The sequence below is a fragment of the Papio anubis genome, unplaced genomic scaffold (assembly GCF_008728515.1).
Source record: "Papio anubis isolate 15944 unplaced genomic scaffold, Panubis1.0 scaffold1044, whole genome shotgun sequence".
In the NCBI taxonomy this organism is placed as follows: domain Eukaryota; kingdom Metazoa; phylum Chordata; class Mammalia; order Primates; family Cercopithecidae; genus Papio; species Papio anubis.
This window is the reverse complement of record NW_022159566.1, coordinates 6,454-27,289: the sequence shown is the minus strand read 5'-3', so window position 1 is coordinate 27,289 and position 20,836 is coordinate 6,454. Positions and strand designations below refer to the sequence as shown.

The following is a 20,836-nucleotide window of genomic DNA, read 5'->3' as shown; positions in this document are numbered from 1 at the left end:
AGGGGGAGGCCCTCGGGCGGTGGGGGCCACGGGGAGGGTGGTCTTCGGACTACGTGCGGGACGGGAGATCAGGGCTGGGACGTCCCTCAGGCCTCCCTCCTTGCCCCAGCTTCGCAGGGGCCTAACTGCCCCGCTCCAGGGGTGCCACCGGACCCCGCTGGAGAGGAACTTTTCCGTTGGCTGGATTTAATCAACCCCCATTCCCGGTTCCACGTTTCCTTTAAGTGGGGCTAGTGGGGCTGACAGGGCCGCAAGGCGGCAAGGAACTGGATTGCGATTGGTTAGCGCGTGCCTCGGTCGGCGGTACAATTGGCTGAGACGCTGGGTCTTGGGCAGCATTCCCCGACGGGATTGGTCGCCGCTTTCCCAGAGCCCGCCTTCCGCAGTACAAGCGGACCCCGGGTCGGGTGGGAGGAGGGGCCTCCGGGACGAAGAACATGGCGGCGGCGGACCTCGCTCACATTCCTGATGTGGACATCGACTCCGACGGCGTCTTCAAGTATGTGCTGATCCGAGTCCACTCGGCTCCGCGCTCCGGCGCTCCGGCTGCGGAGAGCAAGGAGATCGTGCGCGGCTACAAGTGGGCCGAGTACCATGGTGAGGGCGGGGCCTGCCTGCGTGCGAGGGGCGGGGCTGGCGAGGCGGGGGCGGGGCTTGGCGGGCCGGGGTGGGTGCTGCGGGCCGCCGACTGCGTTCTGCTCCCAGCCCTGCCCCTGCTAGGTTTGAGCCAGACTCAGGTCCTGGGCGGGAAAGGCGTGACCCGGCCTGACACCCCCCGCCTCACGACAGTCTCCCAGTCCCCGAGCTCGCCCCGGTTCCACCCTCCTCTCATTCATCCCTGTCCCAGCCTCAAGGGGCTTCGTCTCCTCTGGGGAAGAGGCTGTTCAGAGCTGGGATTTTAGACCCCTTCGGCCGGGAGTTCCTCCCGCGGCCTCCAAGGGCGGCCAGGGCACGTCCTGAGGTCGCCCTCCCATCCCAGCGGACATCTACGACAAAGTGTCGGGCGACATGCAGAAGCAGGGCTGTGACTGTGAGTGTCTGGGCGGCGGGCGCATCTCCCACCAGAGCCAGGACAAGAAGATTCACGTGTACGGCTACTCCATGGTGAGCCGCAGCCCCGTCCCGCCCTGCTGGAGGCCCCGGTTCCAGCTTCGAGGCCCACCTGAGTCTGCTGCCCTGACCCGTGGCCCCAGATGAGCACGCAGGCTTCCCGGGGTTCTCCCAGGGTGGGCGGCAGAGCCCTCCTTCCAGGGCCAGTTGTGTTCCTGCGTTCCCCCATGGAGCACATGCCAGACCTGAGGGGCGGGAGGGAGACCCCCAGACATGGCCTGCCGTTCCCTCTCCCTGCCCCGGGAGGCCTTGCTGGGCTCTAGCTGTCCTCCAGCACTTTGCGCCCTGGGCCCCCAGAGGCAGGCAGTACCTGGGTGGAGTTCAGAGTCCCCGCCCGTGCTCTTCACAAAAACCACCAGCAGATGAGAGCCACGTGCGTCCCTCTGGGTGCCTCAAGCCCCAGGATCCACCCTCAAGGTTTGCTTGCCTGTGGAGGTCGCCTCTCCCCAGGGGAGCCCCCAAGGGCGGTCGGGATGGTGGGTTTGGCACCCCCAGGCACTGTCTGTCCCTTTCCCACACTCGCTTCTGGTGTGGCTGGTGGCTGGATGCCCAGAGCCAGGGCACGGGGTCGAAGGGTCCAGGTGGTGCCAGCAGGCGTCTTCTCTCTCCAGGCCTATGGTCCTGCCCAGCACGCCATTTCAACTGAGAAAATCAAAGCCAAGTACCCCGACTACGAGGTTACCTGGGCTAACGATGGCTACTGAGCACTCCCAGCCTGGGGCCTGCTACCTCCAGCAGCCATGTCGGAGCCCCCGCCTTTGCCTGCACCCCTTTTGGGGCTAGCCCTGCCTGCTTCTGCGGCAGCCCCTGGTGACGTGCCATCTGCCAGGCTTTGCAGACAGGCTAGCTTGACCACAGAATTAAACGTGTTGCCACGCCTCCCAGTCTCTGAACTCTGTCCTTGGCACCGTGCGTCACCACCTCCAGGGCCCTCCAGACCCTAACTAAAGCAGGTGGGTGGGGGAGCACAGAAGTGGCCCCAGGGAGTGGCCGTGCACACTCAGCCCTTTGGGGTCTGATAAGGGGGCCCTGGTGATGGCCTGATTGCTCTTCCCACGGTCACTGTCCTCCAGGGCATCTTGGAGTCAGGGCCTGATCCCTCGGGCTGGCCAAGACCTGGGGCACCCACCAGTGCTCCCTCCTGTGAACCCATCCCAGGGCTCCCCAGTGTCCTGTCTGCCCTGAGGCTTGGCCTGCAGGCTCCTTCCATGACTAGCCCCATGGGGCCTGCCAATATCCAGGGTCAGATCCCACAGCTGCACCTACCCTGCAGGTTCACATTGACTCTGGGGGCCCCTCCCAGGTCCCTCCTGCACCCGGCAGGGCTGTGGGCACGGCATGGGTTCAGGCCTTGCCCTGGGAAGCCCCAGACACAGTGGCACTCCGTGGGGTGGTGCAGGGGCACCCTGGGGGCCAGGGCTGGTTGTACACAGAGCATCCCCACCTTTGTCAGCTCACTGGTCCTCCGGCCAGCCTCTCCAGACGGGCACTGTTGTGACCACATTTTACAGACCGGGACACCAAGGCTCAGTGACACAAGCTCCGAGGTCACACCGTGGGAAATCACAAACGGCCTGGCTCCAAATGCCACACTCTTCCCCAGCCTCAAAGAGCCCTGCCCCAAGTGTGGGTCTGTTTCATGAGGACCAGAAGTTTCTGGGCTCCTAGGGACCCTGTGCCTGGCACCAGATGGCACCTGGATGCTCAGGGTGAATGAATGAGGGGGTGATCCTTCAGAGGCAGGTGCCCCACAGCTGCGACCACAGGGGCCGGCTCTGGTGCACATGCTGGACTCCCGCAGCTACTGGACTGGTTGAGTCCTGACCACCAGGCTAGTGCCAAAGGCACAGTGAGAGGCCACGGCGGCCTCTGCCCACCCCACACTGCCGAGCAGAGTCCTAGTGGGGTGCCTGGGTCCCTCCCCATTCCAGTGGGAACTCCCCTCCACCAGGCAGGGCAGGGCAGGGTGGAAGGGCCTGACCTTGTGTCTGAGGGAGCCGAGCAGGTGGGAGCTGACCCTGGGTCAGAGGCCCCCTCCTGGGGCCGCTCTCCCGGCCTATGCTTGGCACCGTCAGCACTGGGTGGGGCCAGGCCGAGGGGCCCTCCACTTAACAGCAGAGTCAGCGCGTGGGGCCAGTGCAGGCTCATAACCGCACAGAACTTCCCAGGCACCCTGTGTGGCCGCACTGGCCCTGCTTCCTCTGGCCCAACCATGCCTCCGCCCAGCCACCTGCTGCCCGCCGTGGTCCTGTTACTGGGTAAGTCGTTTGTCTCACTCCTGAAGCAGGACGAGGGGCTCTGGCTTCTGAGCCTACCATCTGTGTGGCAGTGATGGGCACCAGGGCTGACGCCTGAGCCCCAAAGGGAAGGTGGTTTGCCAGGCACTGCCTTGGCCGGTCTGCAATGGGGGTGACCTGGAATCAGCCCATGGGGTCCTCAGGCCTGCCAAGCAAAGGAAGAGACAAGACTCCCCTCCCAGTCTGGGACAAGAGGGCTCAGGAGGTGCCCCCCAGCTCTGTCAGCCTTTGTCTGCCACCCTTGAACTGGGCGGAGCCTGTGGAAGCCCCTGGGCCACCCATTGGTGCCTCCCATTGGGGGTCACCCTCCCAGTGCCCAGTTCACTGCTGGGCACACTGGGTTCCTGCTACCTTTCTGGGGGTGCCCATGGCAGGGTGCTCATCCCCACACAGGCCCAGGCCCTCCTCCCCAGCCTCTTCAGGGCTGGAAACAGGAGCATGCTCTGCTTGGTCCAGAGCCGGGTGGGAGTTCTCTGATGGGTCCTGGTCCCTCCCTGCCCCATCTCCTGGTCTGAGAGGCTTCCCTGGACAAAAGATGTCCAGTGCCAAAACTGAATAGTCCTAGGCAGGCTGAATAGTCCTAGGCAGGCTGAATAGTCCTAGGCTGGGATGGCTGATCACTCTGCACCAGGCCCCCTGGCTGTCACCCTCCCCGCAGCAAGATCCCCAGGCTGGGCCTGGGTCCCCAGCCACTGCAGGAGCCCTGGCCAGGCCGCGTGCAACTTTGTGTGTGACTGCAGGGACTGCTCAGATGAGGCCCAATGTGGTAAGCCAAGGCCAGATGGGCGGGCAGGGCCAGTGTGAGCAGGTCTGGCGCACACCTGACCACCCACTCTCCCAGGTTATCGTGGGGCCTCACCCGCCCTGGGCACCCCCTTCGCCTGCGACTTCGAGCAGGACTCCTGCGGCTGGCGGGACATTAGCACCTCAGGCTACAGCTGGCTCCGAGACAGGGCGGGGGCCGCACTGGAGGGTCCTGGGCCTCACTCAGACCACACGCTGGGCACCGACCTGGGTAAGGCCAGGGCGAGTCTCTGCGCGCCCCTGTCTCAACACCCTCCTTGCTCCCTGCCCTGTCTCCTGACCTCTCACCTGGGCCAGGCTGGTACATGGCCGTCGGAACCCACCGAGGGAAAGAGGCATCCACCGCAGCCCTGCGCTCGCCAACCCTGCGAGAGGCAGCCCCTTCCTGCAAGCTGAGGCTCTGGTACCATGCGGCCTCTGGAGGTACACCCTGGACCCCCAAGGCTCATGGGGGGTGCCCAAGGGGAGGGCGGGTGGGGACAAGCAGGGCCGCAGCTGCCCTGGGACCCCTGACATTGCAGATGTGGCTGAGCTGCGGCTGGAGGTGACCCACGGCTCAGAGACCCTGACCCTGTGGCAGAGCACAGGGTCCTGGGACCTCGGCTGGCAGGAGTTGGCAGTGACCACAGGCCGCATCCGGGGTGACTTCCGAGTGAGCTGGGAGGGTCTGGACGAGTGGGAGCCTGGGGGGGGTCTGGGCTCTGACTTAGGTCCTGAGGCCCTGTTCTCTTCAGGTGACCTTCTCTGCCACCCGAAATGCCACCCACGGGGGCGCTGTGGCTCTAGATGACCTAGAGTTCTGGGACTGTGGTCTGCCCAGTAAGGCACCGCCTCTTCCTGTTCCACCCCCGGGAGGGCCCCGCCTGCCCACTCCCCTGCCCAGACCCTGTCTGCCCCCGAGTGCTCTCCCACTCCCGGGGCCTCGGTGAAGGGTTAACTCTGCCCTACCCAGCCCCCCAGGCCAGCTGCCCCCTGGGACACCACCACTGCCAGAACAAGGTCTGTGTGGAGCCCCAGCAGCTGTGCGACGGGGAAGATAACTGCGGGGACCTGTCTGATGAGGACCCACTCACCTGTGGTGAGGCCAGGGTGGGGGCCCAGAGTGAGGCAGGGACACTGGACACCTTGGTGGGGGCCCTCGCACTCATCCGGGAGGGGGCACCTTAGATCCTTGGGATGATCCTTCTGGGGGTGTGGTTGCCAGGGCCACCCTGGAGCTGGGGCCATACGGTTGCAGGAAGCACTGCCTAGTGGCCCTGACACCCCCACCTCCCGCCCTAGGCCACCACACAGCCACCGACTTTGAGACAGGCCTGGGCCCATGGAACCGCTCGGAAGGCTGGTCCTGGAACCACAGCGCTGGTGGTCCTGAGCGCCCCTCCTGGCCACGCCGTGACCACAGCCGGAACAGTGCACAGGGTGAGGCCCACAGGGGACCTGGCCCAGGCCCCGTCCACGTGGCCACAGCCCAGCGGCTGTGGCCCACTCCCGCCCTTTCCCGTAGGCTCCTTCCTGGTCTCTGTGGCCGAGCCTGGCACCCCTGCTATACTCTCCAGCCCGGAATTCCAAGCCTCAGGCGCCTCCAACTGCTCGGTGAGATGGGTGGGGCTCACAGGGCCTCCGTGCTGGCTGCCCAGGTGCAGGGCCCCCAGCCAGCTCTTGGTTCCACAGCTGATCTTCTATCACTACCTACATGGCTCTGAGGCTGGCTGCCTCCAGCTGTTCCTGCAGACTCTGGGGTCCAGTGCCCCCCAGGCTCCCGTCCTGCTGCGGAGGCGCCGAGGGGAGCTGGGGACTGCGTGGGTCCGAGACCGTGTTGACATCCAGAGCGCCCACCCCTTCCAGGTAGGGAACAGCAAGAGGGTGGGGTCTGGGGAGCCAGGCTGGGGGCAGGGGAGGGGAACCCACAAGGTACCTGCTGCGGGTGGACAGGGACCAGACCCCGGGGGAAAATAGGCTGGGCACCCCCTGAGCCCCTCTGCCCTCAGATCCTCCTGGCCGGGCAGACAGGCCCGGGGGGCGTCGTGGGTCTGGATGACCTCATCCTGTCTGACCACTGCAGACCAGTCCCGGGTGAGCCTGCTGAATCTGCCCTACCCTGCCTTGCCCTGGAGAGGCACAGCACTCCCCATTCCTGCCACCTGACCCAGTTCTGCCCCCACAGAGGTGTCCACCCTGCAGCCACTGCCTCCTGGGCCCTGGGCCCCAGCCCCCCAGCCCCTGCCGCCCAGCTCACGGTTCCAGGATTCCTGCAAGCAGGGGCATTTTGCCTGTGGGGACCTGTGTGTGCCCCCGGAACAGCTGTGTGATTTCGAGGAGCAGTGCGCAGGGGGCGAGGACGAGCAGGCCTGCGGTAAAGGGGCTCAGCCTCCTGCAGACCTCCTGCTGAGGAGCCAAGGGGGTAGGTGCCGGGGCGGGCTGAGGACTCTGCCATTCAGTGCCCATTGCTGTTTCAGGCACCACAGACTTTGAGTCCCTCGAGGCCGGGGGCTGGGAGGACACCAGCGTGGGGCGGCTGCAGTGGCGGCGTCTCTCAGCCCAGGAGAGCCAGGGGTCCAGTGCAGCTGCTGCTGGTGAGGCCCAAGGCCCAACGCTCAAGCCCCCACCCGGGTGTGAGCAGCATCCTCGGAGGAGTCTCTGCTCTATCTCTGCACTACAGACGGTCTCTGGATTGGGGATCCCTGAGGGACAGAGTGGGGCCCTGGACGAGGCTTTGAGCACCTTACTCTTCCCCTAGGGCACTTCCTGTCTCTGCAGAGGGCCTGGGGGCAGCTGAGCACTGAGGCCCGGGTCCTTACACCCCTCCTTGGCCCTTCTGGCCCCAGCTGTGAACTCCACTTGGCTTACTATTTACAGAGCCAGCCCCGAGGTACCGCTGCCCTCCACAAGATCCCTGGCCAGCCCCTGGGTGCTCCCTGCACGGTGGGAGGGATCTGGGGTCGGGTGACCCACAGCGCCCCCCACCCCGCTGGCCAGGTTTCCTGGCACTAGTTGTGGTAGACAATGGCTCCCGGGAGCTGGCATGGCAGGCCCTGAGCAGCAGTGCAGGTGGCTGGAAGGTGGACAAGGTCCTTCTAGGGGCCCACCGCCGGCCCTTCCAGGTGAGGAGGGCAGCCCAGAGTGGGGGTTCCACTGGAGCGGGCCCTGACTTAATGATCCTCCTCATCCCCCTACCCCATGAAGCTGGAGTTTGTCGGTTTGGTGGACTTGGACGGCCCTGACCAGCAGGGAGCTGGGGTGGACAACGTGACCCTGAGGGACTGTAGCCCCACAGTGACCACCAAGAGAGACAGAGGTTCCTGCTGCCCATCCTCATTCCCACCTGGGTGCTCCCCCCACACCCCTCCAGGGACCCAGGAGCTTCCACCTTCTCAGGGCTCTGGAGGGGGAGGGGGAAAGGTCTGTGACCCCACCTGGCCCCACCCCCAGAGGTCTCCTGTAACTTTGAGCGGGACACATGCAGCTGGTACCCAGGCCACCTCTCAGACACACACTGGCGCTGGGTGGAGAGCCGTGGCCCTGACCACGACCACACCACAGGCCAAGGTAGGACAGGCGCTCAGACCGGGGGTGGCTTTCAGACAGGAGTGGAACATCTCTGCAGCTCAGCCCCATGCCCCCTACAGGCCACTTTGTGCTCCTGGACCCCACAGACCCCCTGGCCTGGGGCCACAGCGCCCACCTGCTCTCCAGGCCCCAGGTGCCAGCAGCGCCCACGGAGTGTCTAAGCTTCTGGTACTACCTCCATGGACCCCAGATTGGTGAGTGGACCTGGGAGTGGGGCAGGGCCTGTGGGGAGGCCCCCGGAGGTTCAGAGCCCCCCTCTGACACCCATCGAGGCACAGGGGAGAGGTCAGTTATGGACTGGTTCCCTCCCTGCAGGGACTCTGCGCCTGGCCATGAGACGGGAAGGGGAGGAGACACACCTGTGGTCACGGTCGGGCACCCAGGGCAACCGCTGGCATGAGGCCTGGGCCACCCTTTCCCACCAGCCTGGCTCCCGTGCCCAGTACCAGGTGAGGCCTGGCGCCCGGGTGGGAGGACAGGGCAGGACCCCCCGCCAGCTGACACCCTCCACCCCCAGCTGCTGTTCGAGGGCCTCCGGGACGGATACCACGGCACCATGGCGCTAGACGACGTGGCTGTGCGGCCAGGCCCCTGCTGGGCCCCTCATCACTGCTCCTTTGAGGATTCCGACTGCGGCTTCTCCTCGGGAGGCCGGGGTCTTTGGAGGCGCCAGGCCAATGCCTCGGGCCACACAGCCTGGGGCCCCCCAACAGACCACACCACTGAGACGGCCCAAGGTATGGGGGCCTGGCAGGGGCAGGGATTGGGGGGCTGGCCAGGGGCTGGCAGGCTGATGCTGGCACCTCCAGGGCACTACATGGTGGTGGACACCAGCCCAGATGCACTGCCCAGGGGCCAGACGGCCTCCCTGACCTCCAAGGAGTATAGGCCCCCCGCCCAGCCTGCTTGCCTGACCTTCTGGTACCACGGGAGCCTCCATAACCCAGGTGAGGGGCTTAGGGAGCCCACCCCAGTGGGCTCAGGGAAGCTTGGCCTGGTGTCCCCACCAGCCTTGTGCTGAGGCCACTGGGAGCCTCTTGCGCCCGCCAGGCCGGAAGCCTGGGAGCTCAGACCGGGGCCTGCAGGCGCTCTCCCCACACTGCTGACCGGGGCCGCCCCTGCTGGCAGGCACCCTGCGGGTCCACCTGGAGAAGGGCGGGAAGCACCAGGTGCTCAGCCTCAGTGCCCACGGTGGGCTGGCCTGGCGCCTAGGCAGCGTGGACGTGCAGGCTGAGCAAGCCTGGAGGGTGAGTGCACGGTGGGGTGCCCCTCCCCCTCCCCCTGAGGGCTGCCTGGACCCACTGAGGCTGCCCTGCCCTGCACCCACCAGGTGGTGTTTGAGGCAGTGGCCGCAGGCGTGGCACACTCCTATGTGGCTCTGGATGACCTGCTCCTCCAGGATGGGCCCTGCCCTCGGCCAGGTGGGAACCCTGCTGTGGCCTCGGCCCTGCTCTGGGGCGCCTGCCTAGCCCTCTCCCTTGGTGGTGGTGGTGCCTAGGGCTTGGGCCGCAGCACCACTCACCCACCCATGTCCTGCAGGTTCCTGTGACTTTGAGTCTGGCCTGTGCGGCTGGAGCCACCTGGCCTGGCCCAGCCTGGGCGGATACAGCTGGGACTGGGGCGGGGGAGCCACCCCCTCTCGTTACCCCCAGCCCCCTGTGGACCACACCCTGGGCACAAAGGCAGGTACGTGCCCACTGGAGCCAGGTGGGGAGGCGACCCAGAGGCCACACACAGCCACCTGGCCTCCTGCTGCCCACCGAGTACACGCCCCATCCAGAGGAGGCCCTGCCCACCCAGCCTCTGCTAGGGCCCTGAGAGCTGGCTCTGCCCATCAGCCGGGCATCAACCTCCTCTTGTTCCCAGGCCACTTTGCTTTCTTTGAAACTGGCGTGCTGGGCCCCGGGGGCCGGGCCGCCTGGCTGCGCAGTGAGCCTCTGCCAGCCACCCCGGCCTCCTGCCTCCGCTTCTGGTACTACGTGGGCTTTCCCGAGCACTTCTGTGAGTCCGGCTGGGCCCAATGGGGGCCTGGGCAATGGGGGCAGCAGGGGTCCAGCAGCAGAGGTGGGGAGGTGGCCTCCCACCCCGCCCCTGCTTAGGTGTGCAGGAGTCCCGGGACCCCAGGCCTGACACGCCCTGGCCCTGCTCTCAGACAAGGGGGAGCTGAGAGTGCTGCTGCGCAGTGCCCAGGGCCAGCTGGCTGTGTGGGGCACAGGCGGGCACCGGCGGCACCAATGGCTGGAGGCCCAGGTGGAGGTGGCCAGCACCAAGGAGTTCCAGGTGAGGCCGGCTGTCCGGGCCAGGAGCTGCCTCCTCCTCCACCCAGGGCCCACACAGACTCCTTTCCTTCCCCATCAGGTTGTGTTTGAAGCCACTCTGGGTGGCCAGCCAGCCCTGGGGCCCATTGCCCTGGATGACGTGGAATATCTGGCCGGGCAGCGTTGCCAGCAGGCTGCCCCCAGCCCAGGTGAGCCCTGGGCTGCAGTGGAGGCACGGAAGAGGGCCCAGGGGGCCAGCCCGGCTCAGGGCTTGCCAGGCTTACCAGCGTGTGGCCCCAGGAGCTGCGAGCATGCTGCACCCAGACAGGACAGGAGAGCTGCCAGGCCCACACCCTGTGCCCTCCCCACTCTCTGCCCCGCTCATCCCTGGGGCCACTGCCCGAGCTGGGCTGTCCCTGGGGTGCAGTCTCTGGGGCCTGCCCTGCCTGGCTGTGGCCTCTGTGCTCCCTGTGCCCACACCCAGGGCAAGGTCCATCCTGGAAAGCTGCCAGCCGGGTCAGGGCAACCACTGACTGCTCTCACTTGGTGAGGGAAAGGATCTCACCTGGGGCCATGAGCCCCACCAAGTCTGCAGACAGCAGCTGCCTGCCTGCCAGGCCCCCTCCTTGTGGTGGCAGAAAAAAATACCCTCTGCCTTTGAAATAGGGGTGAACCCCAGGAGCCAGCAGAGGCTGAGGGGACCAGGCAGCCCCAGGCCTCCCCCTCAGCCTCAGATGTAGGCGCTACACCCGGACACCAGAACTGGGGGCTGCTTTGGAGGGCTCACGTGTCCCTATGGCCCACAGGGGACACAGCCGCACCCGTGTCTGTGCCAACTGCAGTTGGCAGTGCCCTCCTATTGCTCATGCTCCTGGTGCTGCTGGGACTTGGGGGACGGCGCTGGCTACAGAAGAGGGGGAGCTGCCCCTTCCAGAGCAACACAGAGGCCACAGCCCCCGGCTTTGACAACATCCTTTTCAATGCGGTAGGAGCCCCCGGGGATGGGTGGGCAGGAGCCTCTGTGCTCAGCTGTGACCCTGGAGGGTAGGCACTGGCAGGACACAACCCCCCAGGGAGGAGCCCCCACCTGCACAAGGCCCATCCTTGCCCTCCCTCTCCCAGCCACCACTGTCAAAGCTCCTCCTCCTTCCGGGGTGGCTCACACCTGTAATCCCAGCACTTTGGGAGGTCGAGGCAGGTGGATCTCCTGAGGTCAGGAGTCTGAGACCAGCCTGCCCAACATGGTGAAACCTCTTCTCTACTAAAAATACAAAAAATTAGCTGGGTGTGGTGGCAGGTGCCTGTAATCCCGGCTACTCGGGAGGCAGGGGTTGCAGTCAGTGAGCTGAGATCATGCCATTGCACTCCATCTTGGGTGACAAGAGCGAAACTCCATCTCGGGAAAGAAAGAAAAAAAAACACTCCTCTTCCTCCTCCTAGGATGGTGTCACCCTCCCGGCATCTGTCACCAGCGAGCCGTAGACCACCTCAGATAAGGCCCCGCTTCCTCACGTAACATCCAGCACTTGGTCAGACCCTAGCCAGGGACCGGACACCTGCCCTGCACAGGCTGGGACAGGCTGCAGGTCTCAGGACATGCCGAGGCCTGGGCGTTCCCTGCCCTGTGCTGACTGTTGCTCTGTGAATAAACACCCTGGCCCATGAGGGCAGCCCAAGCTCCCAGGCTGAAGTCAGTGCGTCCACACTTCACCAGCCAGTGAGGGTGGGGGCTGCAGTGTTAAGTGACATGATAGGAGAACATGCTAGGGGCGCCTGCTTGCTTCTGGATGCAGCTCAGGAACCAGAGACAAGGGGACCCTCTCCCACGAGGACACAGACCCACCAGGACAAGGGCCAGGGCAGGGGCTCTGTGTCTATTGAGGACAACAGTGAAACTGACCCACAGTATCAAGAGCGTGCAAAGGAGATGACCCTCAGGGGACACGGTGCACGGGGCAGGCCCGGAGGGGAGAAGTGCCTCAGCTGGGCCCACTCTCTGTGGTACAGGCCTGAGCTGCCCCAGGGACTATGGGTCACAGTGCCCAGGTCACCAGGTGCCCCAAGGCTGCAGCTGAGCCCTTCCCTTTGGCTCCCGCGCCTGAGCAGGAGGGTGACCCTGTGAAGCTGTGACCTGGCCTGGGGCACAAGCAGAGGACTCCCGTCCTAACGCAGGGTCAACGTCACTAACCTCAGCTCCCAGAGCTCTGGTCCTCCACATGGGTGACTCGGGCACAACCCCATGGTGAGGGCCCAGTCTTGTGGCCTCTGAGGCCTGGCTGTGGGTGGCTATCCCCTGGGAGGGTGGCGATACCCAGACCTGTGCAGCCAAGCCCCCTCTTGCCCATAGGAAAGCCCTACCCTGCCTCATGAACTCACATCTGCCCCCAGGAGCCATGCGGTGCTGGAGGGCACAGCACGGCACCCTCGCCAGCCATTGGGCTCCTGTCCGCCCTGGGGACTAAGTCCCAGCAGAGGGTGGCGGTCAGGCATGGCTAGCACCGTCCCTCGTCTTCAGGTGCCGTGGGGCTGACCAGTGCCCGCTGTCCACACAGATGGGCGAAAGGAAATGGCCCTGCAGAGAGACCTTCAGAGCCCCCTGGCAGCCCACTCGCGGGCATCAGTCATGAAAATTCACCGGCCTTTCCCACAACTAGGGGCCTGGGAGCTGAGAGCAGGACCGAATAATCTGGCCCCGGCGCCAAAGGCAGGAAATTTTCCCAGCTTCTCTTTAGAGCTACATCAGAGAAAGCAGCTCCCAGTGACACCGCTCCTCTTCCTTCCGCGCCTCTGGCCTCCACCCCTCACCCTTATATAAGGTGGTGCTCAGAGCTCCCTGAGGCCTCTGAGCCACAACTGCTACTGGGCAGACACCCCCAGAACAGGAAGGCGGAGTTCTGCACCCTCATCTGAGGAACGCGACGTAGGGAGAAAAACAGTCAGCAGAACCCAACGCTTTGCAAGGTTTTGTTTGTTTGACAGCAGGAATGGGCTGGGGAGGGTCCCCCACGAGCTGGACCCCTTGTTCCGTTTGGCCGTGAGGAGACCCACGGCGGTGCTGGCGGCCAAGGGGAACCGGCAGAACGAGATCAGCTGGAGCGCACTGATTTCGAGGCTTTGTGTTCATTTCGCCCTAGGCCCCTTCTCGATGGGCTTTCCAATGTCCTTTCCCCGGAGCTTGAGGCCTGAAATGAGCCACAGCCACTGGCCACTGCAGCGCCAGCTCCCTCCTGCCCCCCACGCCGCCCCTCTTCACCATCTTCCCAGGGAAGGGGGGCCACGCCGCTCCCATTCCTCACTGGGCTCTCAACACATAGGCACTCCTGGACCTCACATCTAATTTTGAAAAGGATGAGTCTGATCATCTTAGACAGCAGAGCATGAATACCCCTCTCCGGAAGAACTGGAGTCAGGAGTCCTCTGCGGAACTGGCTTCCGGCCCCATGCTGATAGGGCCTGGACCGCTGTGCTCAGGCTCAGAGAACCATGGCCAACAGCACGGGCTGACGGGAACTGGCAAGGGGAAGGGAGTGGGATTCCACTGCTCTTGGGGGTTTCCTGAGGCCTGCAGAGCCCCCACCATCCCTCAGTCTCTATTGCCTGGAGAAGCAAAGCTCCAGAATTCAGACAACAGGGGACCCTCAGGGCCATCTTCGTCTCCCGAGTCCCACTCTCACCAACCCCAGCCAGGAGTGGTGGCCTCCCTGTCCAGCGGACCCGGCGAAGGTGGAGGGACACTCACCAATGGCCCGCTCAATTTTGCCCAGCACCTGGTTATTGGGTATGGCCCGTCCGCTCTCATAGTCCGCGATCACCTGTGGCTTCTCATTGATTTTCTAAAGAGAACATGTGCTTTATACACATCAGCTCCACTAGCACTGCTACGAAACCAGGCGCGGAGCGTCGCCTGAGAACACCAGCTTCTGGGGCCCCTGGGGTACGCACCCACACACAGCTGCATTTTGTGCAAGAGGCAGTGAGAGCCGGGCTGACCTGGCTTCCCCAGGCATTCCCTGCAAGGGCACCAGGGGGGTGGAGTCTGCCCTCCCCGTGCTATCTGAACTCCGGCCACCCCCGCCCAAGCCCACAACCCCAGGAGAAGTGAGAGCCGGCGCAGCCTCACCGTGGCCAGGTCCTTCTGTGTAAGCCCCTTGCTCTGCCGACCCTGCTGGATCACCTTGCCCACCTCCAGGGTCACCCTGTCATGGTGCAGCTCCTCCGTTTCCCGGTCCAGCTTGGCTGTGTTCTTGGTGATAGAATGTTGTTTGTTCTGGCCAGCAGCCCCTGGAATCGGTGTGAGGCAAAAGCAGAGGAGAGGGTTTGGAATTAACCTGACGGAAAACCATTTCAGAGTGGTAACCAGACCCCAGAGGCTGCCTGAGCCCAAGGGGACATGGGAACCCAGGCTGTCCCAGGTTCACACACCTCAGGGCATGGACTTCCAGAGTTTTCTCTCAGTTTGCACTCATGCCGACCAGAGCTGCTCTGGGAAGATGGCTGCCTCCCAGGGCTCCAGCCAGCACCGGTGCAGGCAGGCACTCAGCTGACAACGTCCCTGTGGGCACCGTCCACACCACACCCACCAGCACATGGACCCACAGTACAGCCTCATTTTGCAAGTGGAAACACAAGGACCTACATTTCTTGGAAGTCTCCACATCTTCTCCTCGTCTCTGTGCCGCTAAGATAGCCTAGAAAATTAGAAAACATCAGTAGATCAAAAGTAGCTTTGGCAGTGTCCAGCACACACCAATTCAGGCCTGCTGTTAGCCAGTTAGCACACTGCTAAGGACTAGTGGTGCCCAATGACTGATATGCAGTGCTGGGTTCAATTACCCAAGCTCAACTAGGTACTGCGGCTCATATCTGTAATCCCAGCACTTTGGGAAACCAAAGTAGCAGAATCACTTGAGGCCACGAGTTCGAGACCAGCCTGGGCAACACAGCGGGATCCTGTCTCTACAAAAAAATAAAATGATAAAAAATTGTCAGACATTGTAGTGCATGCCTGTACAGGGAGGCTAGGGCAGGAGGATCACTTGAGCCCAGGAGTTTGAGGGTGTGGTGGGCTATGATAATGCCACTGCACTCCAGCCTGGGCAACAGAATGAGACACTGTCTAAAAAAACAAAACACAACAAAACCCCAAACTCGTTATATAAAAACCTCTACAATCAGATGTCTAGGAAATTCACAATAAACTGCTAAGGGAACACCACTTCCTTTGCTGTTGAGAAAGACGCACTAGGGATTTTTTTTTTTTTTTTGAGTTGGGGTCTTGCTATGTTGCCCAGGCTGGTCTGGAACTCCTGGGCTCAGCCTCCCTCCTGAATAGCTAGTATGCGCTAGTGGATTCTTTTTGAGAAATCATATTTAGCATAGATTTACTTCTCTGCTGGACTGTACTGCAAAAGTAGGAAGGAACACCAAATGCTGGCCTGATGTGGCCTTCCTCCCTGAATCTGGCTCCTAGTAACACAAAGATGACACATTTCATGGAAGCCTGCAGGCTCCCCAGAAACATCACCAATTACAGTGATGGTATCTCATCTACAGTCGCTGAATATTAATATAATGTATTTCTTGACTTTTTTTTTTTGAGACAGTCTCACTCTGTCGCCCAGGCTGAAATGCAGTGGCACGATCTCAGCTCATTGCAACCTTCACACTCCGAGTTGAAGCGATTTTCCTGCCTCAGCCTCCCCAGTAGCTAGGATTACAGGCACCTGCCACCACGCTTGGCTAATTTTGTGTATTTTTAGTAGAGACAGGGTTTCACAATCTTGGCCAGGCTGGTCTTGAACTCCTGACCTCATGATCCACCCGCCTTGGCCTCCCAGAGTGCTGAGATTACAGGCTTCAGCCACTGTGCCTGGCTAACATTTCTACCACTTCAGAGAAGTGACTTGTGGAGCATCCTAAGTGTGATGTACTCACAGATGCTGCCACCCAATTATTCCCCGTGACTCCTACCTTATGGCCATTAAGTTTCCTTTAAAAGAAAAGGAGAATGAATTTGGTTTTGACCGTACAACCAGCAAGGGCAGGGCAGACCAATGAATCCCTGTCACCAGAGCCCCAGCACATCCTGGCCCAACTGGCCTCAAAGGCTTCAGCCCTAGGCCACCTGAGAGCACGAATGAGGCAGAGGTGGTGACTAAACTGTCCTCCCTATTACATCAGACTCACAACTGACCCTCGGAAACATCAGCCACACTGGTGATCTCCTTCCACAAGTACTGCTCAGGACACGCCCATCTTCCACCCCTGCAACAGGGGGAGGCAAGGTCCACCTGCTCATGGGGTTCCCTGATGCAGGCACTCCCTACAGCCTGTGATGGACCAGGTAGGCTCCTTGGGCAGTATCTGACTAGCGGAGACCAGTAGAACCAAGCAGGCCCCACCCAAAGAGAAAAGGCTCAAGGAGGAGCCTACCCTCTGTCCCCAACTCCCACTCAGGTCACTAACCTCTGTCCCAGTCACCCGGTCTCCCGCCCCAGGCCCTCAACTGCTGTCCACTGGCCCCCAGCCCTATCCCAACCCCAATTCCCCACCCTCATCGCTGGTTCCTGCTGCTTGCCCCAGTCCCCACCCCTGTCCTAAGCCCTGTCCCCGACTCTAGTCCCTGTCCTCCCAAGCCCTGTCCCCAACTCCATCCCTGCCCCCCGTTCCCAGTGCCCACCCTGGTCCTCTGACCCCTATCCTCACACAAGGCCCCAACCTTGTCCCCGCCCCCGTCCCCACCTCCTGCCTCTGTCCTCACACCTGTCCCCACCAACAGTCCCTGCCCCTATCCCCTTCCCGCCCCACCCTGGCACTGATCCCCGTCCTATCGCCTGCCCCTTGCCCCGTCCCGTTCCCTGCTCCTCTCCTCCCGCAGTCGCCCGCCCCCTACCTCCTGGGTCCGTCTATCCCCACCTGGGTCCGCCCCCCACCTTCCCACCCCTGTTCTGGCCCGGTCCTCCTACCACTGCGATGCTCCCCGCCCCTCGAACCCCATCCTCCCCCCGGCACCCGAGCCTTGTCCCCGTCCCCCGCGCCCCGTCCCGGGCCCCGCCTGGCCTTCCCCGAGCCCCCTGCCCCACGGTCCGTGGCCCCGGCCCAGCGTCCGCCCCGCCCGGCCCGGCCGTTCCTCCGTCAGCAAAGCACCTGCTTGGACTTGGCCTGGGCGGCCGTGGGGCCCTTCTTGCGCAGCACCGTCACCGTGTCCCAGTCGCTCTCGGCCATGGCGGGCGAAGGCGGGCGTCAGTCCGGCGGCTCAGCGGCAGCTGCTAGAGACCCGGCGCGGCGACGCGACGTCCCTTCGGCGCCTCCCCGCTTCCGGCGTCCCATTGGCTGGCGGCACGCGGGGGGCGGGCACTTCCCGTGCTCGGGGCCATTCGGCGTTCGGCTCGTCTGAGGGACGCCGCGGCCGCGCGCGGCTGACGTGGGGAGGGCAACGTTGGGGCCTGGCCTGGCGAGGCGCGGCGGCCGCTGGGGGCGCAGGTCGGGAGGACCCCTGAACCCGGGCCCCGCGGCCTCCCAGCACACGCGGGCGGCGGCTGCGCCTCCCCGGGCCCCGCACCGCGGCCGGGCCACGCGGGCGGAGGGGGCGCGGGGTCTCCGCTCTCGCCGCGGCCGCCCCCCTTTGTTTTGCCGCCTGCGCGGCTGGGACCTGCGCTCGAGGACCAGGGCTGTGGGGCCCGAAACGCAGCGTGGGGTGGGATTCTTTTTAAGAAAAAGAACGCAGGCCGGGCGCGGTGGTTCGCGCCTGCAATCCCAGCACTTTGGGAGGCCGAGGCGGGAGGATCACCTGAGGTCGGGAGTTCGAGACCAGCCTGACCAACATGGAGAAACCCCGTTTCTACTAAAAATACAAAATTAGCTGGGCGTGGTGGCGTGCACCTGTAATCCCAGCTACTCGGGAGGGGGAGGCAGGAGAATCGGTTGAACCCAGGAGGCAGAGGTTGCGGTGAGGCGAGATTGCGCTATTGCATTCCAACCTGGGCAAGAAGAACGAAACTGCACTTCAAAAAAAAGGAATGGAAAACTATGAAAACATGGGTGGCAAAAATGAATGGTTTTGCATGTTTATTTTCTGTAATGTATAAAGTGTATATGTTGTACGACAATAATTATGTAATACCCTATTTTACAGCTATTTTACAGTTGTTTTGTATAATGAGAAAGGTCTTTATACATTATTATTGAACAAGTTTTTTAGGATTTTTTTTTTTTTTTTTAAGACAGAGTCTTGCTCTGTTGCCCAGGCTGGAGTGCAGTGGCGCCATCTCGGCTTCCTCCAAGATCCGCCTCCTGGGTTCACGCCATTCTCCTGCCTCAACCTCCCGAGTAACTGGGACTACAGGTGCCCGCCACCATGCCCAGCTAATATTTTTTGTATATTTTTAGTAGAGATGGGGTTTCACTGTGTTAACAAGGATGGTCTCGATCTCCTGACCTCGTAATCCGCCCACCTCGGCCTCCCAAAGTGCTGGGATTATAGGCGTGAGCCACCGTGCCTGGCCAAGATTTTTATTTTTATAGACGGGGTCTCACTCTGTGGCCCATGCTGGAGCACGGCAGCGCCCACTGCAGCCTCGACGTCCTGGGCTCAAGTGATGGGACTATAGGCGCAGCCCCCGTGCCTGGCTAATTTTTGTATTTTGTAGGGTAGAGGTGGGGTCCGCATGCTGCCCTGGCTTGTTGGTCTGGAACTCCTGAGCTCGTGTGATCCTCCTGCCTCGGCCTCCCAAAGTCTGGGATTACAGGCTTGAGCCACCGCTGGCCCTAATCATAGTATTGACTTCTGGGCTTTGAGTGGATGAGCTTCCTGTAGCACTGCTGCAGGTTATGCTCCACAAACAAGGATCCTGATAAATGCAGTCTCCATCCAAAAAGACAACATAAATAAATGCTGTGTTAAATTGGAAATGCTGCATTACCAAATGCACTCCAGAGAGGAGACAACTGTAATTCTAACCAGGCAGTGGCAAGTTGAGTCTTCTGCTTACCGTTTTTCACACTGGATGATCGGAAGAGTCTTGCGGACCCACTGATGGCTCCGTGCATACAAACCTTGCTTCTCTGCTTCTCACCAACTTCCAGCACCAAGCTCCGTTCAGCTAAGGACTCAACAGCCTCAGACATCCAGCAAGGATGTGACTCAACTGAATGAAAATATCCCTTGTGGCCGGGTGTGGTGGCTCACGCCTGTAATCCCAGCACTTTGGGAGGCTGAGGCAGATGGATCACGAGGTCGAGAGATCAAGATCATCCTGGCCAACACAGTGAAACCCTGTCTCTATTAAAAATACAAAAATTAGCTGGGTATGGTGGTGCGTGCCTGTAATCCTAGCTACTCGGGAGGCCAAGGCAGGAGAATTGCTTGAACCTGGAGGTGGAGGTTGCAGTGAGCCGAGACTGCGCCACTGCACTCCAGCCTAGGGACAGAGTAAGACTCCACTGTCTCTAAAAAAAGAAAGAAAAAGAAAATATCCCATAAACCCTGACTGGATGTATCTCCGCTCAAGTCCCCCTTCGTTGTGTGCCAAAAATGCTTATAGTCACCCCAGTGCCACCAGCCCCCAGGAAGAGTGTGGTGAAGGCGGAGTTGGCCTGGAAAGAGGCAGCCTTGTTAACACTGCAGTTCAGTCCTCCTATGTGACAAACTCAGCCAACACCCGACCTCGTGAATGCGTTGGGAGGCCCTTCTCAGAGCCTCAGAGACCCATGCAGGTGGGGCTGAGCTAGCTCCATAGTGAGCCTGGGCGGAGAGACAGGGGACAGCTACATCTAGCTGTCCTCTGCAGGTGTCCACCAGGACAGCCGTTGTCCCATCGGGCCCTCCAGGAGTCCAGGCCTGATGCCACAAGTCACTCGTGCCCTGTCCTTGGCACTCCCTGCACCAAGGCACGATGGATACAGGTGTCTGTGTGAGGCTGTCCTCACTGCCCACTCGTCCCACCCTGGGGTCATTTGTACGCACTCCCTCCTATTCTGGGAATTCTTCCAACTTAGGGCCCAGAGGAAAGTGGCTGGTATGGAGAAGCAGCTTTGGGAGGCCTGGCGAGCCTCTTATACCACATTGGAGATATCACACCACTGTCTGTCTACCAGTTATCCATTTAGCTTCGTGCATGGAGAAAAAACAATTCCAAAGCTTTCTGGAGAAAAAAAGTCTCTTCATTTCCATCTGTAGATCTTAGTGTCTCTCTGGCATAATTTTCCTCCAGCCTTTCTTAGGTCCTTTTAGTACCATCTGCTGTAGTTTCATCTTTCATTTAACTGCAAATGTCTCTATTTTGCCCTTGTGTTTGAAGGATACGCTATTGTATAAACGTCATCCCATTGTCTTCCATCATTGCCAATGAGAATCAGTGATCAGTCATTTGTGTCCTGGTTCCCTAGCAGGTTATGTGACAATGTGACATGTCCTCTGGCCCTTTCAAGACTATCCCTTTGTCTTCAGTTTTCTTTTTCTTTTCTTTTCTTTCTTTTTTTTTTTTTTGAAGACAGGGCCTCACTCTGTTGCCCAGGCTGGAGTACAAGGCACAATCATGGCTCACTGCAGCCTCAACCTCCTGGGCTCAAGTGATCCTCCCACCTCAGCCTCCCAAAATACTGGAATTGCAGGCACGTTCCGACACCCACAGCCCGATCTTCAGTTTTCTTAGCATGTGTTCAAGCGTATTTTCCTTTGTATTTACCTTGCTTGGGTTCACTGAGCTGCTTTTTTATTTTTATTTTTTGAGATGGAATCTTGCTCTGTCACCTAGGCTGGAGTGCAGTGGCGCAATCTTGGCTCACTACAACCTCCGCCTT

The 20,836-nt window shown here is 61.6% G+C and overlaps 2 protein-coding genes across 13 annotated transcripts; one reads left to right on the top strand and one right to left on the bottom strand.

The window, feature by feature from the left end:
• On the top strand, positions 1-11,712 carry LOC101017324 (14 kDa phosphohistidine phosphatase). 12 transcript variants are annotated; one of them, XM_031661198.1, is made up of 31 exons: positions 7-597; positions 980-1,527; positions 1,722-2,063; positions 2,564-4,173; positions 4,249-4,422; positions 4,509-4,634; positions 4,733-4,863; positions 4,946-5,030; positions 5,164-5,289; positions 5,493-5,630; positions 5,716-5,804; positions 5,883-6,056; positions 6,200-6,284; positions 6,376-6,564; positions 6,668-6,784; positions 6,949-7,080; positions 7,188-7,312; positions 7,395-7,506; positions 7,641-7,757; positions 7,838-7,972; positions 8,094-8,227; positions 8,296-8,515; positions 8,588-8,725; positions 8,907-9,025; positions 9,109-9,199; positions 9,318-9,464; positions 9,645-9,779; positions 9,931-10,058; positions 10,137-10,245; positions 10,843-11,021; positions 11,477-11,712. In XM_031661198.1, the coding sequence occupies exons 4-31, from the start codon at positions 4,017-4,019 to the stop codon at positions 11,516-11,518; spliced, it is 3,654 nt and encodes a 1,217-aa protein (XP_031517058.1). In that variant the 5' UTR covers positions 7-597; positions 980-1,527; positions 1,722-2,063; positions 2,564-4,016; the 3' UTR covers positions 11,519-11,712. The 12 variants fall into 12 exon arrangements, with proteins under 12 accessions (XP_009186082.1, XP_009186080.1, XP_031517058.1 ...); XM_031661197.1 differs by having other exon boundaries at positions 5,716-6,056; XM_031661194.1 differs by having other exon boundaries at positions 8,296-8,725; positions 9,318-9,779; positions 9,931-10,245.
• A 1,273-nt stretch (positions 11,713-12,985) lies between these two features.
• On the bottom strand, positions 12,986-17,335 carry LOC116272438 (endothelial differentiation-related factor 1). The gene is made up of 5 exons (XM_031661199.1): positions 17,183-17,335; positions 14,673-14,724; positions 14,157-14,317; positions 13,776-13,869; positions 12,986-13,218 (listed from the first exon to the last, which is right to left on the bottom strand). Exons 1-5 carry the CDS (start codon positions 17,258-17,260, stop codon positions 13,157-13,159), a joined length of 447 nt encoding a protein of 148 aa, XP_031517059.1. The 5' UTR covers positions 17,261-17,335; the 3' UTR covers positions 12,986-13,156.
• Positions 17,336-20,836: the final 3,501 nt, after the last annotated feature.